A 19321-nucleotide genomic window follows, 5' to 3' on the forward strand; every position below is an offset into this window, starting at 1 on the left:
TGCTGGAGCACAGCCCACACCACGTGTCCAGGAGACACCATTACAACACCACCTCAACACCAGTCCAACCTGTCCTCTGAAAAATAACGTCGCTTTTGACCGTTTACCCGTATGGCCGAAAGTGGAAGTAATTTGAAAATGAAAAAAATGAAAATAAATTTGGGATTTTTTTTTTCAACAACAGTAAGTTAAAGGTCCTCTGGTAGGGTAGGTGGGCAGGAAATTCTCATAAAGTTTCAAAACGTTATGATAAACGTTAATTAAAAGTTTCCTCTCCGAACCTTTCCGAGTAAGCCGGACGACTCAAACAGAAAACGGAACAGTACGTCACTTTTGTGAGTCGATTTCATATTAAATTACGTCCAAATTTGGCCATAGTGCATACCAGCCAAAAGTGACGTTATTTTTAAGAGGCCGGGTTGACTCATCACTACACGCTCTGGCCCAACATGAAGACTAAGTCTTAACAAAATAAGACTGAGAGCTCCGTACTTATATATTACAACGCACATTAAGGGAGGTTGGTGGTGTTATTAGTGATCTGGAGCCCAATTGTTGCTGCCACTCACACCATTTATTGCAGGTGTGGTTATACTATGGTATTGCAGGTGTGGTTATACCATGTTATTGCAGGTGTGGTTATACTATGGTATTGCAGGTGTGGTTATACTATGTTATTGCAGGTGTGGTTATACTATGGTATTGCAGGTGTGGTTATACTATGGTATTGCAGGTGTGGTTATACTATGGTATTGCAGGTGTGGTTATACCATGTTATTGCAGGTGTGGTTATATCGTGTTATTGCAGGTGTGGTTATACCACGTTATTGCAGGTGTGGTTATACCATGTTATTGCAGGTGTGGTTATACCATGTTATTGCAGGTGTGGTTATACTATGTTATTGCAGGTGTAGTTATACCGTGTTATTGCAGGTGTGGTTATACCATGTTATTGCAGGTGTGGTTATACCGTGTTATTGCAGGTGTTGTTATACCATGTTATTGCAGGTGTGGTTATACCATGTTATTGCAGGTGTGGTTATACCATGACCTTACCAACCCACCTCGGCGAGTAAAGTACTTGCCACTTAATTACAAATATACTAACTAGATTAGTCAGTATTTAGCATCTAAATTCTTGATATATAGCAATTGCTTCAAGATAAATTATAATATACATTTGCAATAGATAAATTCACCACAATAACGAATTAAATTACCAATCTTATCATTGTTTATAATATAATTCATATATGGCAAGATACCAGGATACCAGAATTAACAGGATAGGCTAAAATTTACATATTTATATTATATGGCAGGTGGTACTATATGGCAGGTGGTACTATATGGCAGGTGATAATATATGCCAGGTGGTACTATATGGCAGGTGGTAATATATGGCAGGTGGTACTATATGGCAGGTGGTAATATATGGCAGGTGGTACTATATGGCAGGTGGTAATATATGGCAGGTGGTAATATATGGCAGGTGGTACTATATGGCAGGTGGTACTATATGGCAGGTGGTACTATATGGCAGGTGGTACTATATGGCAGGTGGTAATATATGGCAGGTGGTACTATATGGCAGGTGGTACTATATGGCAGGTGGTACTATATGGCAGGTGGTACTATATGGCAGGTGGTACTATATGGCAGGTGGTACTATATGCCAGGTGGTACTATATGCCAGGTGGTACTATATGGCAGGTGGTACTATATGGCAGGTGGTACAATATGGCAGGTGGTAATATATGGCAGGTGGTACTATATGGCAGGTGGTACTATATGGCAGGTGGTACTATATGGCAGGTGGTACTATATGGCAGGTGGTACTAAAAGGCAGGTGGTACTATATGGCAGGTGGTAATATATGGCAGGTGGTAATATATGGCAGGTGGTAATATATGGCAGGTGGTAATATATGGCAGGTGGTACTATATGGCAGGTGGTACTATATGGCAGGTGGTACTATATGACAGGTGGTACTATATGGCAGGTGGTACTATATGGCAGGTGGTACTATATGGCAGGTGGTACTATATGGCAGGTGGTACTATATGCCAGGTGGTACTATATGCCAGGTGGTACTATATGGCAGGTGGTACTATATGGCAGGTGGTACTATATGCCAGGTGGTAATATATGGCAGGTGGTACTATATGCCAGGTGGTAATATATGGCAGGTGGTAATATATGGCAGGTGGTACTATATAGCAGGTGGTAATATATGGCAGGTGGTAATATATGGCAGGTGGTAATATATGGCAGGTGGTACTATATGGCAGGTGGTAATATATGGCAGGTGGTAATATATGGCAGGTGGTAATATATGGCAGGTGGTACTATATGGCAGGTGGTACTATATGCCAGGTGGTAATATATGGCAGGTGGTAATATATGGCAGGTGGTAATATATGGCAGGTGGTACTATATAGCAGGTGGTAATATATGTCAGGTGGTAATATATGGCAGGTGGTAATATATGGCAGGTGGTAATATATGTCAGGTGGTAATATATGCCAGGTGGTACTATATGGCAGGTGGTACTATATGCCAGGTGGTAATATATGCCAGGTGGTAATATATGGCAGGTGGTAATATATGGCAGGTGGTACTATATGCCAGGTGGTAATATATGGCAGGTGGTAATATATGGCAGGTGGTAATATATGGCAGGTGGTACTATATGCCAGGTGGTACTATATGCCAGGTGGTAATATATGCCAGGTGGTAATATATGGTTATTTTCATCCGACAGGTAAATGACAACAGCACTATACCTGCTGGAGCTCCTTGATAGTGAGCCACCATCTAGGGTACAGTGAGACAGTACACGCAGCCCACTACGCCACGGAGCTCCCTGATAGTGAGCCATCTAGGGTACAGTGTGACAGTACACGCAGCCCACTACACCACGGAGCTCCCTGATAGTGAGCCATCTAGGGTACAGTGAGATAGTACACGCAGCCCACTACGCCACGGAGCTCCCTGATAGTGAGCCATCTAGGGTACAGTGAGATAGTACACGCAGCCCACTACGCCACGGAGCTCCCTGATAGTGAGCCATCTAGGGTACAGTGTGATAGTACACGCAGCCCACTACACTACGGAGCTCCCTGATAGTGAGTCATCTAGGATACAGTGACATAGTGGAGTGGGGACAGGAAGACAGGACAGGAACCAAGGGTGTGGGGACAGGAAGACAAGACAGGAACCAAGGGTGTGGGGACAGGAAGACAGGACAGGAACCAAGGGTGCGGGGACAGGAAGACAGAACAGGAACCAAGGGGCGGGGACAGGAAGACAGGACAGGAACCAAGGGTGCGGGGACAGGAAGACAGGACAGGAACCAAGGGTGTGGGGACAGGAAGACAGGGCAGGAACCAAGGGTGTGGGGACAGGAAGACAGGACAGGAACCAAGGGTGCGGGGACAGGAAGACAGAACAGGAACCAAGGGTGTGGGGACAGGAAGACAGGACAGGAACCAAGGGTGTGGGGACAGGAAGACAAGACAGGAACCAAGGGGCGGGGACAGGAAGACAGGACAGGAACCAAGGGTGTGGGGACAGGAAGACAGGACAGGAACCAAGGGGCGGGGACAGGAAGACAGGACAGGAACCAAGGGTGTGGGGACAGGAAGACAGGACAGGAACCAAGGGTGTGGGGACAGGAAGACAGGACAGGAACCAAGGGTGTGGGGACAGGAAGACAGGACAGGAACCAAGGGTGTGGGGACAGGAAGACAGGACAGGAACCAAGGGGCTGGGACAGGAAGACAGGACAGGAACCAAGGGTGTGGGGACAGGAAGACAGGACAGGAACCCAGGGGCTGGGACAGGAAGACAGGACAGGAACCAAGGGGCGGGGACAGGAAGACAGGACAGGAACCAAGGGTGTGGGGACAGGAAGACAGGACAGGAACCAAGGGGCGGGGACAGGAAGACAGGACAGGAACCAAGGGGCGGGGACAGGAAGACAGGACAGGAACCAAGGGGCGGGGACAGGAAGACAGGACAGGAACCAAGGGTGTGGGGACAGGAAGACAGGACAGGAACCCAGGGGCTGGGACAGGAAGACAGGACAGGAACCAAGGGGCGGGGACAGGAAGACAGGACAGGAACCAAGGGTGTGGGGACAGGAAGACAGGACAGGAACCAAGGGTGTGGGGACAGGAAGACAGGACAGGAACCAAGGGTGTGGGGACAGGAAGACAGGACAGGAACCCAGGGGCTGGGACAGGAAGACAGGACAGGAACCAAGGGGCGGGGACAGGAAGACAGGACAGGAACCAAGGGGCGGGGACAGGAAGACAGGACAGGAACCAAGGGGCGGGGACAGGAAGACAAGACAGGAACCAAGGGGCGGGGACAGGAAGACAGGACAGGAACCAAGGGGCTGGGACAGGAAGACAGGACAGGAACCAAGGGGCGGGGACAGGAAGACAGGACAGGAACCAAGGGTGTGGGGACAGGAAGACAGGACAGGAACCAAGGGTGTGGGGACAGGAAGACAGGACAGGAACCAACGGGCAGGGACAGGAAGACAGGACAGGAACCAAGGGGTGGGGACAAGAAGACAGGACAGGAACCAAGGGGCGGGGACAGGAAGACAGGACAGGAACCAAGGGGCTGGGACAGGAAGACAAGACAGGAACCAAGGGTGTGGGGACAGGAAGACAGGACAGGAACCAAGGGGCGGGGACAGGAAGACAGGACAGGAACCAAGGGGCGGGGACAGGAAGACAAGACAGGAACCAAGGGGCTGGGACAGGAAGACAAGACAGGAACCAAGGGTGTGGGGACAGGAAGACAGGACAGGAACCAAGGGGCGGGGACAGGAAGACAGGACAGGAACCAAGGGTGTGGGGACAGGAAGACAGGACAGGAACCAACGGGCAGGGACAGGAAGACAGGACAGGAACCAAGGGGTGGGGACAGGAAGACAGGACAGGAACCAAGGGGCGGGGACAGGAAGACAGGACAGGAACCAAGGGGCTGGGACAGGAAGACAAGACAGGAACCAAGGGTGTGGGGACAGGAAGACGGGACAGGAACCAAGGGGCGGGGACAGGAAGACAGGACAGGAACCAAGGGGCGGGGACAGGAAGACAAGACAGGAACCAAGGGGCTGGGACAGGAAGACAAGACAGGAACCAAGGGTGTGGGGACAGGAAGACAGGACAGGAACCAAGGGGCGGGGACAGGAAGACAGGACAGGAACCAAGGGTGTGGGGACAGGAAGACAGGACAGGAACCAATGGGCGGGGACAGGAAGACAGGACAGGAACCAAGGGGCGGGGACAGGAAGACAGGACAGGAACCAAGGGGCGGGGACAGGAAGACAGGACAGGAACCAAGGGGTGGTTGATGATGTCGTGTGAAGTCAAACCGTCACTGGTGGGCCAGTGGGAGCCAAGCTTTATGACATCAGTATGCTAATATTGATAATTAGAATAATATGAATGAGGAATGGGAGCAGGAGCAGGAGGAGGAGCAGGAGCAGGAGCAGGAAGAGCAGGAGCGGGAGGAGGAGTAGGAGGAGGAGTAGGAGCAGGAAGAGCAGGAGCAGGAGGAGGAGCAGAAGCAGGAAGAGCAGGAGCGGGAGCAGGAGCAGGAGGAGGAGGAGGAGGAGGAGCAGGAAGAGCAGGAGCAGGAGGAGGAGCAGGAGCAGGAAGAGCAGGAGCGGGAGGAGGAGCAGGAGGAGGAGTAGGAGCAGGAAGAGCAGGAGCAGGAGGAGGAGCAGGAGCAGGAAGAGCAGGAGCAGGAGGAGGAGCAGGAGGAGACGAATGAAGGAAGAGATGAACCAGGTGGATAAAGCAGGAGAAGGAGAAGGATTTTCACCAATTATGTTAATTTTATTACACTGTGAGAGATCTATCTACCTTGGTCTCTATATTGTATGTTGGCTCTGTATGGTGTATGTTGGCTCTGTATGGTGTATGTTGGCTCTGCATGGTGTATGTTGGCTCTGTATGGTGTATGTTGGCTCTGTATGGTGTATGTTGGCTCTGTATGGTGTATGTTGGCTCTGTATGGTGTATCTGTGTGGTGTATAATAGATCTGTGTGGTGTATGATACATCTGTATGGTGTATGACAGATCTGTATGGTGTATGATACATCTGTATGGTGTATGACAGATCTGTATGGTGTATGACAGATCTGTATGGTGTATGATACATCTGTATGGTGTATGATAGATCTGTATGGTGTATGACAGATCTGTATGGTGTATGATACATCTGTATGGTGTATGACAGATCTGTATGGTGTATGACAGATCTGTATGGTGTATGACAGATCTGTATGGTGTATGATACATCTGTATGGTGTATGATAGATCTGTATGGTGTATGATACATCTGTATGGTGTATGATAGATCTGTATGGTGTATGATAGATCTGTATGGTGTATGACAGATCTGTATGGTGTATGGCAGATCTGTATGGTGTATGATAGATCTGTATGGTGTATGATAGATCTGTATGGTGTATGATACATCTGTATGGTGTATGATAGATCTGTATGGTGTATGACAGATCTGTATGGTGTATGATAGATCTCTATGGTGTATGTCAGCTCTGTATAGTGTATGTCAGATCTGTATAGTGTATGTCAAATCTGTATAGTGTATGACAGATCTGTATGGTGTATGACAGATCTGTATGGTGTATGATAGATCTGTATGGTGTATGTCAGATCTGTATAGTGTATGTCAGATCTGTATAGTGTATGACAGATCTGTATGGTGTATGACAGATCTGTATGGTGTATGACAGATATTTATGGTGTATGACAGATCTGTATGGTGTATGACAGATCTGTATGGTGTATGACAGATGTGTATGGTGTATGACAGATGTGTATGGTGTATGACAGATGTGTATGGTGTATGTCAGATCTGTATGGTGTATGACAGATCTGTATGGTGTATGTCAGATCTGTATGGTGTATGTCAGATCTGTATGGTGTATGACAGATCTGTATGGTGTATGTCAGATCTGTGTGGTGTATGTCAGATCTGTATGGTGTATGACAGATCTGTATGGTGTATGTCAGATCTGTATGGTGTATGTCAGATCTGTATGGTGTATGACAGATCTGTATGGTGTATGTTGGGCCTGTATGGTGTATGACAGATCTGTATGGTGTATGTCAGATCTGTATGGTGTATGTCAGATCTGTATGGTGTATGACAGATCTGTATGGTGTATGTTGGGCCTGTATGGTGTATGTCAGGTGTGTATTATACTGAAGACTCCCCCACATCGGAGGCAATGGCCTTGTTACAAACACCACGACTTTCTCTAGTCTCAAATGATTGTATTAGTCAAGGACTTGAGCCCGGAGCTGCATACTGATGGGTCGGTCTGATGTAGGTGGCATAGAGTGTTGCGAAGGCACACTTTCTTCAGCCTATTGAAGTCTCCTCAAACACCTTTGTTGTGCAGTAATGCAGACATTGTTGTGTTGGTGGCTCGTATCATTTACCTGTAACTGTTTCATCTCCCTGTTGTGGTTTGTACACCTGTTCATCGCCCGGTAGCCTTCGTATGTTGCTATGTAGTAGCAGGCAGCCTGCAGTCTCTGGAGACTAGGGAGATGCGCCCTGGTTGTTGAGGCTGGAGTGGCCTCCCCAGGGCGCAAAGCCACGGCAGGTTGATATGGAGAAGCTGTTACCCATGCAGCAGGCGCCCACCACCCCCTCCTCTCCACGTTGCTGAAATTATCCAATACGCTAATACGCTTTCATATTGGTGTTCTTCCTCTCTTACTCCCACATGTTCATTTGTCTCTCACTCTCTCTCTCTCTCTCTCTCACTCTCTCTCTCTCTCTCTCTCTCTCTCTCTCTCTCTCTCTCTCTCTCTCTCTCTCTCTCTCTCTCTCTCTCTCTCTCTCTCTCTCTCTCTCTCTCTCTCTCTCTCTCTCTCTCTCTCTCTCTCTCTCTCTCTCTCTCTCTCTCTCTCCCTCTCTCTCACTCTCTCTCTCTCTCTCTTATTATTATTATAATATTTGTTGTGTTGGCGTAATGTTTATACTTCTGCTGCTGCTGCTGCTGGTGTCTGTGGAAGCTGTGGCGGCGGCTCTCTCTCAAGTCCTGTAAGCTGTATACATTTGGTCTGTGCTTCATGCGCACAGACACAGAACATAACATCACAGACATAACACAGAGGGTGCTCTGTGTTATGTTGTGATTGTGTGTGGGAGAGTCATCCCGGTGTGGTGTCACCCACGGCGATACTTGAGCCCTCTGGTGATGCCCTCGGAGCAGGCTGGCCACCTTCCCTCCTCTCACACTCTCCCTCGTGTTCAGTGGCAGCATATATTTAAGGGCTTGTAGGGTGTGCTCACCCATTCTTGGTTCCAATGCTCACCCATTCTTGGTTCCAATGCTCACCCATTCTTGGTTCCAATGCTCACCCATTCTTGGTTCCAATGCTCACCCATTCTTGGTTCCAATGCTCACCCATTCTTGGTTCCAATGGTCACCCATTCTTGGTTCCAATGGTCACCCATTCTTGGTTCCAATGATCACCCATTCTTGGTTCCAATGGTCACCCATTCTTGGTTCCAATGCTCACCCATTCTTGGTTCCAATGATCACCCATTCTTGGTTCCAATGGTCACCCATTCTTGGTTCCAGTGCTCACCCATTCTTGGTTCCAATGCTCACCCATTCTTGGTTCCAGTGCTCACCTATTCCCAAGGTAATTTTGCATTTAATATTGCCGTTGTGGGCGTCATCACGTGTAAGGAGAAGGTTGAGTACGGGTGTGAGGGTGTCTCCGTGCTCGGGTCCTCCTGTCTGTACTGACGCAGCACGCTTCTCTCACTTCTCTCCTCCTCTACCTCTACTCTCACCTCTCCTCCTCCTCCTCCCCCTCCTCCTCAGGGATCCATTACGACCATTGGGAGCCGGTCGGCCGAGCGGACAGCACGCTGGACTTGTGATCCTGTGGTCCTGGGTTCGATCCCGGTCGCCGGCGAGAAATAATGGGCAGAGTTTCTTTCACCCTATGCCCCTGTTACCTAGCAGTAAAATAGGTACCTGGGTGTTAGTCAGCTGTCACGGGCTGCTTCCTGGGGTGGAGGCCTGGTCGAGGACCGGGCCGCGGGGACACTAAAGCCCCGAAATCATCTCAAGATAACCTCAAGATAGGTTCAGTAATTTACATGTCTGTTATCCTTGCTTGCTGGCTGATGGCCTCTGGAAAATATGGCATTAGTTGCAGTTGGCCTCGTTGTACAGTGTTGCTGGGGCTCCCATGTGACGGTGGTGGTGGTCCTGGGGTGATAGGCTCTCATGTTGTCGGGGGCAGGAAGCTGTTGGGCTCACCCACGTCCCCTACGGCGCTACTCACCTTCCCAAGAGTGCCCTACACCATGGACCTACACCCCGGCCACCTGTCTCCTCCTAGGTCAACACTCCCCGTGGCGCACTGGTAAAACACTCCACCCCTCACTTCGCGAGCGATATGCAATGGGTTCGTATCCTGGCCGGGAAGGATTGACTAAGCAATTGAATTGACTGTAACCTCTGTTCACCCAGCAGTAAATGGGTACCTGGTTGTTAACCGATTTGGCGTGTCATATTCCAGGCATAATTAGGATTAAAGACCTGCCCGAAATGCTATGCTGGCTAATGGCTGTTCAAAATTGTAACAACTCTTGTATATAAATAAATAAAAATAAATAAAAAGGTGAGCAGAGGCATTAGATAAAATTAAATGGTGCCCAAACGCCTCTGTCTTGTTCGCGGGAATCGAACGCAGGGACGGACCCCTTGGGTGTTTTAGTTATTTGATCTTTGTGGAGGTAGTGTGCTCCACCACTTGGGGGAGGGTGCTCCACCACCTGGGGGAGGGTGCTCCACCACCTGGGGGAGTGTGCTCCACCACCTGGGGGAGTGTGCTCCACCACCTGGGGGAATGTGCTCCACCACCTGGGGGAGTGTGCTCCACCACCTGGGGGAGTGTGCTCCACCACCTGGGGGAGTGTGCTCCACCACCTGGGGGAGTGTGCTCCACCACCTGGGGGAGTGTGCTCCACCACCTGGGGGAGTGTGCTCCACCACCTGGGGGAGTGTGCTCCACCACCTGGGGGAGTGTGCTCCACCACCTGGGGGAGTGTGCTCCACCACCTGGGGGAGTGTGCTCCACCACCTGGGGGAGGGTGCTCCACCACCTGGGGGAGGGTGCTCCACCACCTGGGGGAGTGTGCTCCACCACCTGGGGGAGTGTGCTCCACCACCTGGGGGAGTGTGCTCCACCACCTGGGGGAGGGTGCTCCACCACCTGGGGGAGTGTGCTCCACCACCTGGGGGAGGGTGCTCCACCACCTGGGGGAGTGTGTCCCACCACCTGAGGGAGTGTGTCCCACCTCCTGGGGGAGTGTGCTCCACCACCTGGGGGAGTGTGTCCCACCACCTGGGGGAGGGTGCTCCACCACCTGGGGGAGGGTGCTCCATCACCTGGAGGGAGGGTGCTCCACCACCTGGGGTAGTGTGCTCCACCACCTAGGGGAGGGTGCTCCACCACCTAGGGGAGGGTGCTCCACCACCTGGGGTAGTGTGCTCCACCACCTGGGGGAGTGTGTCCCACCACCTGCGGGAGGGTGCTCCACCACCTGGGGGAGTGTGTCCCACCACCTGGGGGAGGGTGCTCCACCACCTGGGGGAGGGTGCTCCACCACCTGGGGGAGGGTGCTGCACCACCTGGGGGAGTGTGTCCCACCACCTGGGGGAGGGTGCTCCACCACCTGGGGGAGGGTGCTCCACCACCTGGGGGAGGGTGCTCCACCACCTGGGGGAGGGTGCTGCACCACCTGGGGGAGTGTGTCCCACCACCTGGGGGAGGGTGCTCCACCACCTGGGGGAGGGTGCTCCACCACCTGGGGGAGGGTGCTCCACCACCTGGGGTAGTGTGTCCCACCACCTGGGGGAGGGTGCTCCACCACCTGGGGTAGTGTGCTCCACCACCTAGGGGAGTGTGTCCCACCTCCTGGGGGAGTGTGCTCCACCACCTGGGGGAGTGTGTCCCACCACCTGGGGGAGGGTGCTCCACCACCTAGGGGAGGGTGCTCCACCACCTGGGGGAGTGTGTCCCACCACCTGGGGGAGGGTGCTCCACCACCTGGGGTAGTGTGCTCCACCACCTGGGGGAGTGTGTCCCACCACCTGGGGGAGGGTGCTCCACCACCTGGGGTAGTGTGCTCCACCACCTGGGGGAGTGTCCCACCACCTGGGGGAGGGTGCTCCACCACCTGGGGTAGTGTGCTCCACCACCTGGGGGAGTGTGTCCCACCACCTGGGGGAGTGTGTCCCACCACCTGGGGTAGTGTGCTCCACCACCTGGGGGAGGGTGCTCCACCACCTGGGGTAGTGTGTCCCACCGCCTGGGGGAGGGTGCTCCACCACCTGGGGGAGGGTGCTCCACCACCTGGGGGAGGGTGCTCCACCACCTGGGGGAGGGTGCTCCACCACCTGGGGGAGGGTGCTCCACCACCTGGGGTCATCATCCATGATTGGCGAGTGACTGATGAGTGACGGGTGAGTGACAGGTGAGTGACAGGCGAGTGACGGGTGAGTGAGGTGCGAGTGACGGGTGAGTGAGGTGTGAGTGACAGGTGAGTGAGGGTTGAGTGACGGGTGAGTGAGGGTTGAGTGCCGGGTGAGTGAGGGGTGAGTGACGGGTGAGTGAGGGGTGAGTGACGGGTGAGTGAGGGGTGAGTGACGGGTGAGGGGTGAGTGACGGGTGAGTGAGGTGTGAGTGACGGGTGAGGGACGTGTGAGTGACGGGTGAGTGAGGTGTGAGTGACGGGTGAGTGACGGGTGAGTGAGGGTTGAGTGCCGGGTGAGTGACGGGTGAGTGAGGGGTGGGTGACGGGTGAGTGAGGGGTGAGTGACGGGTGAGGGGTGAGTGAGGTGTGAGTGACGTGTGAGTGACGGGTGAGTGAGGTGTGAGTGACGGGTGAGTGAGGTGTGAGTGACGGGTGAGTGAGGTGTGAGTGACGGGTGAGTGACGGGTGAGTGAGGTGTGAGTGACGGGTGAGTGACAGGTGAGTGACGGGTGAGTGAGGGGTGAGTGACGGGTGTGTGACGGATGAGTGCCAGGTGAGTGACGGGTGAGTGACGGGGGAGTGACAGGTGAGTGACGGGTGAGTGCCAGGTGAGTGACGGGTGAGTGCCAGGTGAGTGACGGGTGAGTGCCAGGTGAGTGACGGGTGAGTGCCAGGTGAGTGACGGGGGAGTGCCGGGTGAGTGACGGGGGAGGTATCAAGTGTAGAGTAAAGGGTTATAAGAGGCCAGACGGATTTTTATCATCTCCCCCTTCATTAAACTTGCATTGTAGGAAAGAATGATTTAATAGGGTTTCATGGTAGGTAGGTAGCCTCCAGGGGCTGGCTCTTAGTGGTGCAGGGGTAGGGGCTGGCTCTTAGTGGTGCAGGGCTAGGGGCTGGCTCTTAGTGGTGCAGGGCTAGGGACTGGCTCTTAGTGGTGCAGGGCTAGGGACTGCCTCTTAGTGGTGCAGGGCTAGGGGCTGGCTCTTAGTGGTGCTGGGCTAGGGGCTGGCTCTTAGTGGTGCAGGGCTAGGGGCTGGCTCTTAGTGGTGCAGGGCTAGGGGCTGGCTCTTAGTGGTGCAGGGCTAGGGGCTGGCTCTTAGTGGTGCAGGGCTAGGGGCTGGCTCTTAGTGGTGCAGGGCTAGGGGCTGGCTCTTAGTGGTGCAGGGCTAGGGGCTGGCTCTTAGTGGTGCAGGGCTAGGGGCTGGCTCTTAGTGGTGCAGGGCTAGGGGCTGGCTCTTAGTGGTGCAGGGCTAGGGGCTGGCTCTTAGTGGTGCAGGGCTAGGGACTGGCTCTTAGTGGTGCAGGGCTAGGGGCTGGCTCTTAGTGGTGCAGGGCTAGGGGCTGGCTCTTAGTGGTGCAGGGCTAGGGGCTGGCTCTTAGTGGTGCAGGGCTAGGGGCTGGCTCTTAGTGGTGCAGGGCTAGGGACTGGCTCTTAGTGGTGCAGGGCTAGGGGCTGGCTCTTAGTGGTGCAGGGCTAGGGGCTGGCTCTTAGTGGTGCTGGGCTAGGGCTGGCTCTTAGTGGTGCAGGGATAGGGGCTGGCTCTTAGTGGTGCAGGGATAGGGGCTGGCTCTTAGTGGTGCAGGGCTAGGGACTGGCTCTTAGTGGTGCAGGGCTAGGGGCTGGCTCTTAGTGGTGCAGGGCTAGGGGATGGCTCTTAGTGGTGCAGGGCTAGGGGCTGGCTCTTAGTGGTGCAGGGATAGGGGCTGGCTCTTAGTGGTGCAGGGCTAGGGGCTGGCTCTTAGTGGTGCAGGGCTAGGGGCTGGCTCTTAGTGGTGCAGGGCTAGGGGCTGGCTCTTAGTGGTGCAGGGCTAGGGGCTGGCTCTTAGTGGTGCAGGGCTAGGGGCTGGCTCTTAGTGGTGCAGGGCTAGGGGCTGGCTCTTAGTGGTGCAGGGATAGGGGCTGGCTCTTAGTGGTGCAGGGCTAGGGGCTGGCTCTTAGTGGTGCAGGGCTAGGGGCTGGCTCTTAGTGGTGCAGGGCTAGGGCTGGCTCTTAGTGGTGCAGGGCTAGGGGCTGGCTCTTAGTGGTGCAGGGCTAGGGGCTGGCTCTTAGTGGTGCAGGGCTAGGGGCTGGCTCTTAGTGGTGCAGGGCTAGGGGCTGGCTCTTAGTGGTGCAGGGCTAGGGGCTGGCTCTTAGTGGTGCAGGGCTAGGGGCTGGCTCTTAGTGGTGCAGGGCTAGGGGCTGGCTCTTAGTGGTGCAGGGCTAGGGCTGGCTCTTAGTGGTGCAGGGTTAGGGGCTGGCTCGTAGTGGTGCAGGGCTAGGGGCTGGCTCTTAGTGGTGCAGGGCTAGGGGCTGGCTCTTAGTGGTGCAGGGCTAGGGGCTGGCTCTTAGTGGTGCAGGGCTAGGGGCTGGCTCTTAGTGGTGCAGGGTTAGGGGCCAGGGGCTGGCTCTTAGTGGTGCAGGGTTAGGGGCCAGGGGCTGGCTCTTAGTGGTGCTGGGCTATGGCCAGGGGCTGGCTCTTAGTGGTGCTGGGCTAGGGACAGGGGCTGGGCTTTGGGACTATTGGTCGGGGGCTAGACACCAGGGGGTTGGGGTTAGGGACCAGGTGATGGGGACTAGGAATCAGTTGTTAGCCAGGTACCAGGTGGTTGGATCCAGGGACCAGGTGGTAACTAGGGGCTAGGAGGTGTCAGGGGCCTCGTTGAGCTCCAGCGGCGACACTGCGTCACTGCGCACTCTACCGTGGGCTGTGTACTCACTTGCCCTCGTGATGAAGGCGGCACCTAGCCCCTGAGTGCACCTGCACCAAAACACAGAGACCTCGCAGCACCTCTGGGGACTCACTGAGCTACCCTCTGTCCCCAGAGAGCGGGAGGACCAGCGGCAGGTGTCAAGGAGCGGCAGGTGTCAAGGAGAGGCAGGTGTCAAGGAGCGGCAGGTGTCAAGGAGCGGCAGGTGTCAAGGAGAGGCAGGTGTCAAGGAGAGGCAGGTGTCAAGGAGCGGCAGGAGTTAAGGAGTTATATATATATATATATATATTTATATATATATATATATATATATATATATATATATATACATATATATATATATATATATATATATATATATATATGTCGTACCTAATAGCCAGAACGTACTTCTCAGCCTACTATGCAAGGCCCAATTTGCATAATAAGCCAAGTTTTCCTTAATTAATATATTTTCTCTAATTTTTTTCTTATGAAATGATAAAGCTACCCATTTCATTATGTATAAGGTCAATTTTTTTTATTGGAGTTAAAATTAACGTAGATATATGACCGAACCTAACCAACCCTACCTAACCTAACCTAACCTATCTTTATAGGTTAGGTTTGGTTAGGTAGCCGAAAAAGTTAGGTTAGGTTAGGTTAGGTAGGTTAGGTAGTCAAAAAACAATTAATTCATGAAAACTTGGCTTATTAGGCAAATCGGGCCTTGAATAGTAGGCTGAGAAGTGCGTTCTGGCTATTAGGTACGACATATATATATATATATATATATATATATATATATATGTAATATATAATGTGTGTGTTTTGACACATTAATATATTATATAATATATGACGGGCATAACCATAAGGAAGGTACATACATGCACAGTGTTTAAAACTAAAAAGATCATTTACTGACAAAAGAATTGCATAAATAAATAATAATTTATTTATGAGGTACCACCAGTCCCCGCGAGCGACCCCCCCCCCCCCAACAAGCCAGCCCCCGCCAGCGACCCCCCCCCAACAAGCCAGCCCCCGCCAGCGACCCCCAACAAGCCAGCCCCCGCCAGCGACCCCCAACAAGCCAGCCCCCGCCAGCGACCCCCCCCCCCCAACAAGCCAGCCCCCGCCAGCGACCCCCAACAAGCCAGCCCCCGCCAGCGACCCCCAACAAGCCAGCCCCCGCCAGCGACCCCCAACAAGCCAGCCCCCGCCAGCGACCCCCCCCCAACAAGCCAGCCCCCGCCAGCGACCCCCAACAAGCCAGCCCCCGCCAGCGACCCCCCAACAAGCCAGCCCCCGCCAGCGACCCCCAACAATCCAGCCCCCCGCCAGCGACCCCCAACAAGCCAGCCCCCGCCAGCGACCCCCCAACAAGCCAGCCCCCGCCAGCGACCCGCCAGCGACCCCCAACAATCCAGCCCCCCGCCAGCGACCCCCAACAAGCCAGCCCCCCGCCAGCGACCCCCAACAAGCCAGCCCCCTCCAGCGACCCCCCAACAAGCCAGCCCCCGCCAGCGAACCCCAACAATCCAGCCCCCCGCCAGCGACCCCCAACAAGCCAGCCCCCGCCAGCGACCCCCCAACAAGCCAGCCCCCCGCCAGCGACCCCCAACAAGCCAGCCCCCGCCAGAGACCCCCCAACAAGCCAGCCCCCGCCAGCGACCCCCAACAAGCCAGCCCCCCGCCAGCGACCCCCAACAAGCCAGCCCCCGCCAGCGACCCCCAACAAGCCAGCCCCCCGCCAGCGACCCCAACAAGCCAGACCCCGCCAGCGACCCCCCAACAAGCCAGCCCCCGCCAGCGACCCCCAACAAGCCAGCCCCCGCCAGCGACCCCCAACAAGCCAGCCCCCGCCAGCGACCCCCAACAAGCCAGCCCCCGCCAGCGACCCCCAACAAGCCAGCCCCCGCCAGCGACCCCCAACAAGCCAGCCCCCGCCAGCGACCCCCAACATCCCAGCCCCCGCCAGCGACCCCCAACAAGCCAGCCCCTGCCAGCGACCCCCAACAAGCCAGCCCCCGCCAGCGACCCCCAAAAAGCCAGCCCCCGCCAGCGACCCTCAACAAGCCAGCCCCCCGCCAGCGACCCCCCAACAAGCCAGCGACCCCCCAACAAGCCAGCGACCCCCCAACAAGTCAGCCCCCGCCAGCGACCCCCAACAAGCCAGCCCCCGCCAGCGACCCCCAACAAGCCAGCCCCCCGCCAGCGACCCCCAACAAGCCAGACCCAGCCAGCGACCCCCCAACAAGCCAGCCCCCGCCAGCGACCCCCAACAAGCCAGCCCCCGCCAGCGACCCCCAACAAGCCAGCCCCCGCCAGCGACCCCCAACAAGCCAGCCCCCGCCAGCGACCCCCAACAAGCCAGCCCCCGCCAGCGACCCCCAACAAGCCAGCCCCCGCCAGCGACCCCCAACAAGCCAGCCCCTGCCAGCGACCCCCAACAAGCCAGCCCCCGCCAGCGACCCCCAACAAGCCAGCCCCTGCCAGCGACCCCCAACAAGCCAGCCCCCGCCAGCGACCCCCAACAAGCCAGCCCCCGCCAGCGACCCCCAACAAGCCAGCCCCCCGCCAGCGACCCCCCAACAAGCCAGCCCTTGCCAGCGACCCCCCAACAAGCCAGCCCCCGCCAGCGACCCCCAACAAGCCAGCCCCCGCCAGCGACCCCCCAACAAGTCAGCCCCCGCCAGCGACCCCCAACAAGCCAGCCCCCGCCAGCGACCCCCAACAAGCCAGCCCCCCGCCAGCGACCCCCAACAAGCCAGACCCCGCCAGCGACCCCCCAACAAGCCAGCCCCCGCCAGCGACCCCCAACAAGCCAGCCCCCGCCAGCGACCCCCAACAAGCCAGCCCCCGCCAGCGACCCCCAACAAGCCAGCCCCCGCCAGCGACCCCCAACAAGCCAGCCCCCGCCAGCGACCCCCAACAAGCCAGCCCCCGCCAGCGACCCCCAACAACCCAGCCCCCGCCAGCGACCCCCAACAAGCCAGCCCCTGCCAGCGACCCCCAACAAGCCAGCCCCCGCCAGCGACCCCCAACAAGTCAGCCCCCGCCAGCGACCCCCAACAAGCCAGCCCCCAGCCAGCGACCCCCCAACAAGCCAGCCCTTGCCAGCGACCCCCCAACAAGCCAGCCCCCCGCCAGCGACCCCCAACAAGCCAGTCCCCGCCAGCGACCCCCAACAAGCCAGCCCCCGCCAGCGTCCCCCAACAAGCCAGCCCCCGCCAGCGACCCCCAACAAGCCAGCCCCCCGCCTGCGACCCCCCAACAAGCCAGCCCCCCGCCAGCGACCCCCAACAAGCCAGCCCCCGCCAGCGACCCCCAACAAGCCAGCCCCCGCCAGCGACCCCCAACAAGCCAGCCCCCGCCAGCGACCCCCAACAAGCCAGTCCCCGCCAGCGACCCCCAACAAGCCAGCCCCCCGCCAGCGACCCCCAACAAGCCAGCCCCCGCGAGAGACCCCCCAACAAGCTAGCCCCCCGCCAGCGCCCCCAACAAGCCAGCCCCCGCCAGCGACCCCCAACAAGCCAGCCCCCGCCAGCGACCCTTAACAAGCCAGCCCCCGCCAGCGACCCCCAACAAGCCAGTCCCCGCCAGCGACCCCCAACAAGCTAGCCCTCCGCCAGCGACCCTCCAACAAGCCAGCCCCCGCGAGAGACCCCCCAACAAGCCAGCCCCCGCCAGCGACCCCCAACAAGCCAGCCCCCCGCCAGCGACCCCCAAAAAGCCAGCCCTCGCCAGCGACCCCCCAACAAGCCAGCCCCCGCCAGCGACCCCCAACAAGCCAGCCCCCGCCAGCGACCCACAACAATCCAGCCCCCGCCAGCGACCCGCCAACAAGCCAGCCCCCCGCCAATGACCCCCCAACAAGCCAGCCCCCGCCAGCGACCCCCAACAAGCCAGCCCCCGCCAGCGACCCCCAACAAGCCAGTCCCCCGCGAGCGACCCCCAACAAGCCAGTCCCCGCCAGCGACCCCCAACAAGCCAGTCCCCGCCAGCGACCCCCAACACGCCAGTCCCCGCCAGCGACCCCCAACAAGCCAGTCCCCGCGAGCGACCTCCAACAAGCCAGTCCCCGCCAGCGACCCCCAACAAGCCAGTCCCCGCCAGCGACCCCCAACAAGCCAGTCCCCGCCAGCGACCCCCAACAAGCCAGTCCCCGCGAGCGACTCCCAACAAGCCAGCCCCCCTCCAGCGACCCCCAACAAGCCAGACCCCCGCTAGCGACCCCCCAACAAGCCAGCCCCCGCCAGCGACCCCCAACAAGCCAGCCCCCCGCCAGCGACCCCCAACAAGCCAGCCCCCGCCAGCGACCCCCAACAAGCCAGCCCCCGCCAGCGACCCCCAACATGCCAGCCCCCGCCAGCGACCCCCCAACAAGCCAGCCCCCGCCAGCGACCCCCAACAAGCCAGCCCCCGCCAGCGACCCCAACAAGCCAGCCCCCGCCAGCGACCCCCCAACAAGCCAGCCCCCGCCAGCGACCCCCCAACAAGCCAGCCCCCGCCAGCGACCCCCCAACAAGCCAGCCCCCGCCAGCGACCCCCCAACAAGCCAGCCCCCGCCAGCGACCCCCCAACAAGCCAGCCCCCGCCAGCTACCCCCCAATAACCCAGCCCCCGCCAGCGACCCTCCAACAAGCCAGCCCCCGCCAGCGACCCCCCAACAAGCTAGCCCCCGCCAGCGACCCCCCAACAAGCCAGCCCCCGCCAGCGACCCCGCAACAAGCCAGCCCCCGCCAGCGACCCCCCAACAAGCCAGCCCCCGCCAGCGACCCCCCAACAAGCCAGCCACCCCCCAACAAGCCAGCCCCCGCCAGCGACCCCCAACAAGCCAGCCCCCGCGAGCGACCTCCCAACAAGCCAGCCCCCGCCAGCGACCCCCAACAAGCCAGCCCCCGCCAGCGACCCCCAACAAGCCAGCCCCCGCCAGCGACCCCCAACAAGCCAGTCCCCGCGAGCGACCCCCAACAAGCCAGCCCCCGCGAGCGACCCTCAACAAGCCAGCCCCCGCCAGCGACCCCCAACAAGCCAGTCCCCGCCAGCGACTCCCAACAAGCCAGTCCCCGCCAGTGA

The 19321-nt window shown here is 57.2% G+C and overlaps 1 protein-coding gene across 1 annotated transcript; it reads left to right on the forward strand.

The window, feature by feature from the left end:
- Window positions 1-8397: 8397 nt before the first annotated feature.
- On the forward strand, window positions 8398-19321 carry LOC123748299 (basic proline-rich protein-like). Its single transcript, XM_069308572.1, has 3 exons — window positions 8398-8715; window positions 15410-17830; window positions 18488-19321. The coding sequence occupies exons 1-3, from the start codon at window positions 8398-8400 to the stop codon at window positions 19319-19321; spliced, it is 3573 nt and encodes a 1190-aa protein (XP_069164673.1).

This window comes from Procambarus clarkii, chromosome 62, assembly GCF_040958095.1.
Source record: "Procambarus clarkii isolate CNS0578487 chromosome 62, FALCON_Pclarkii_2.0, whole genome shotgun sequence".
Classification (NCBI taxonomy): Eukaryota; Metazoa; Arthropoda; class Malacostraca; order Decapoda; family Cambaridae; genus Procambarus; species Procambarus clarkii.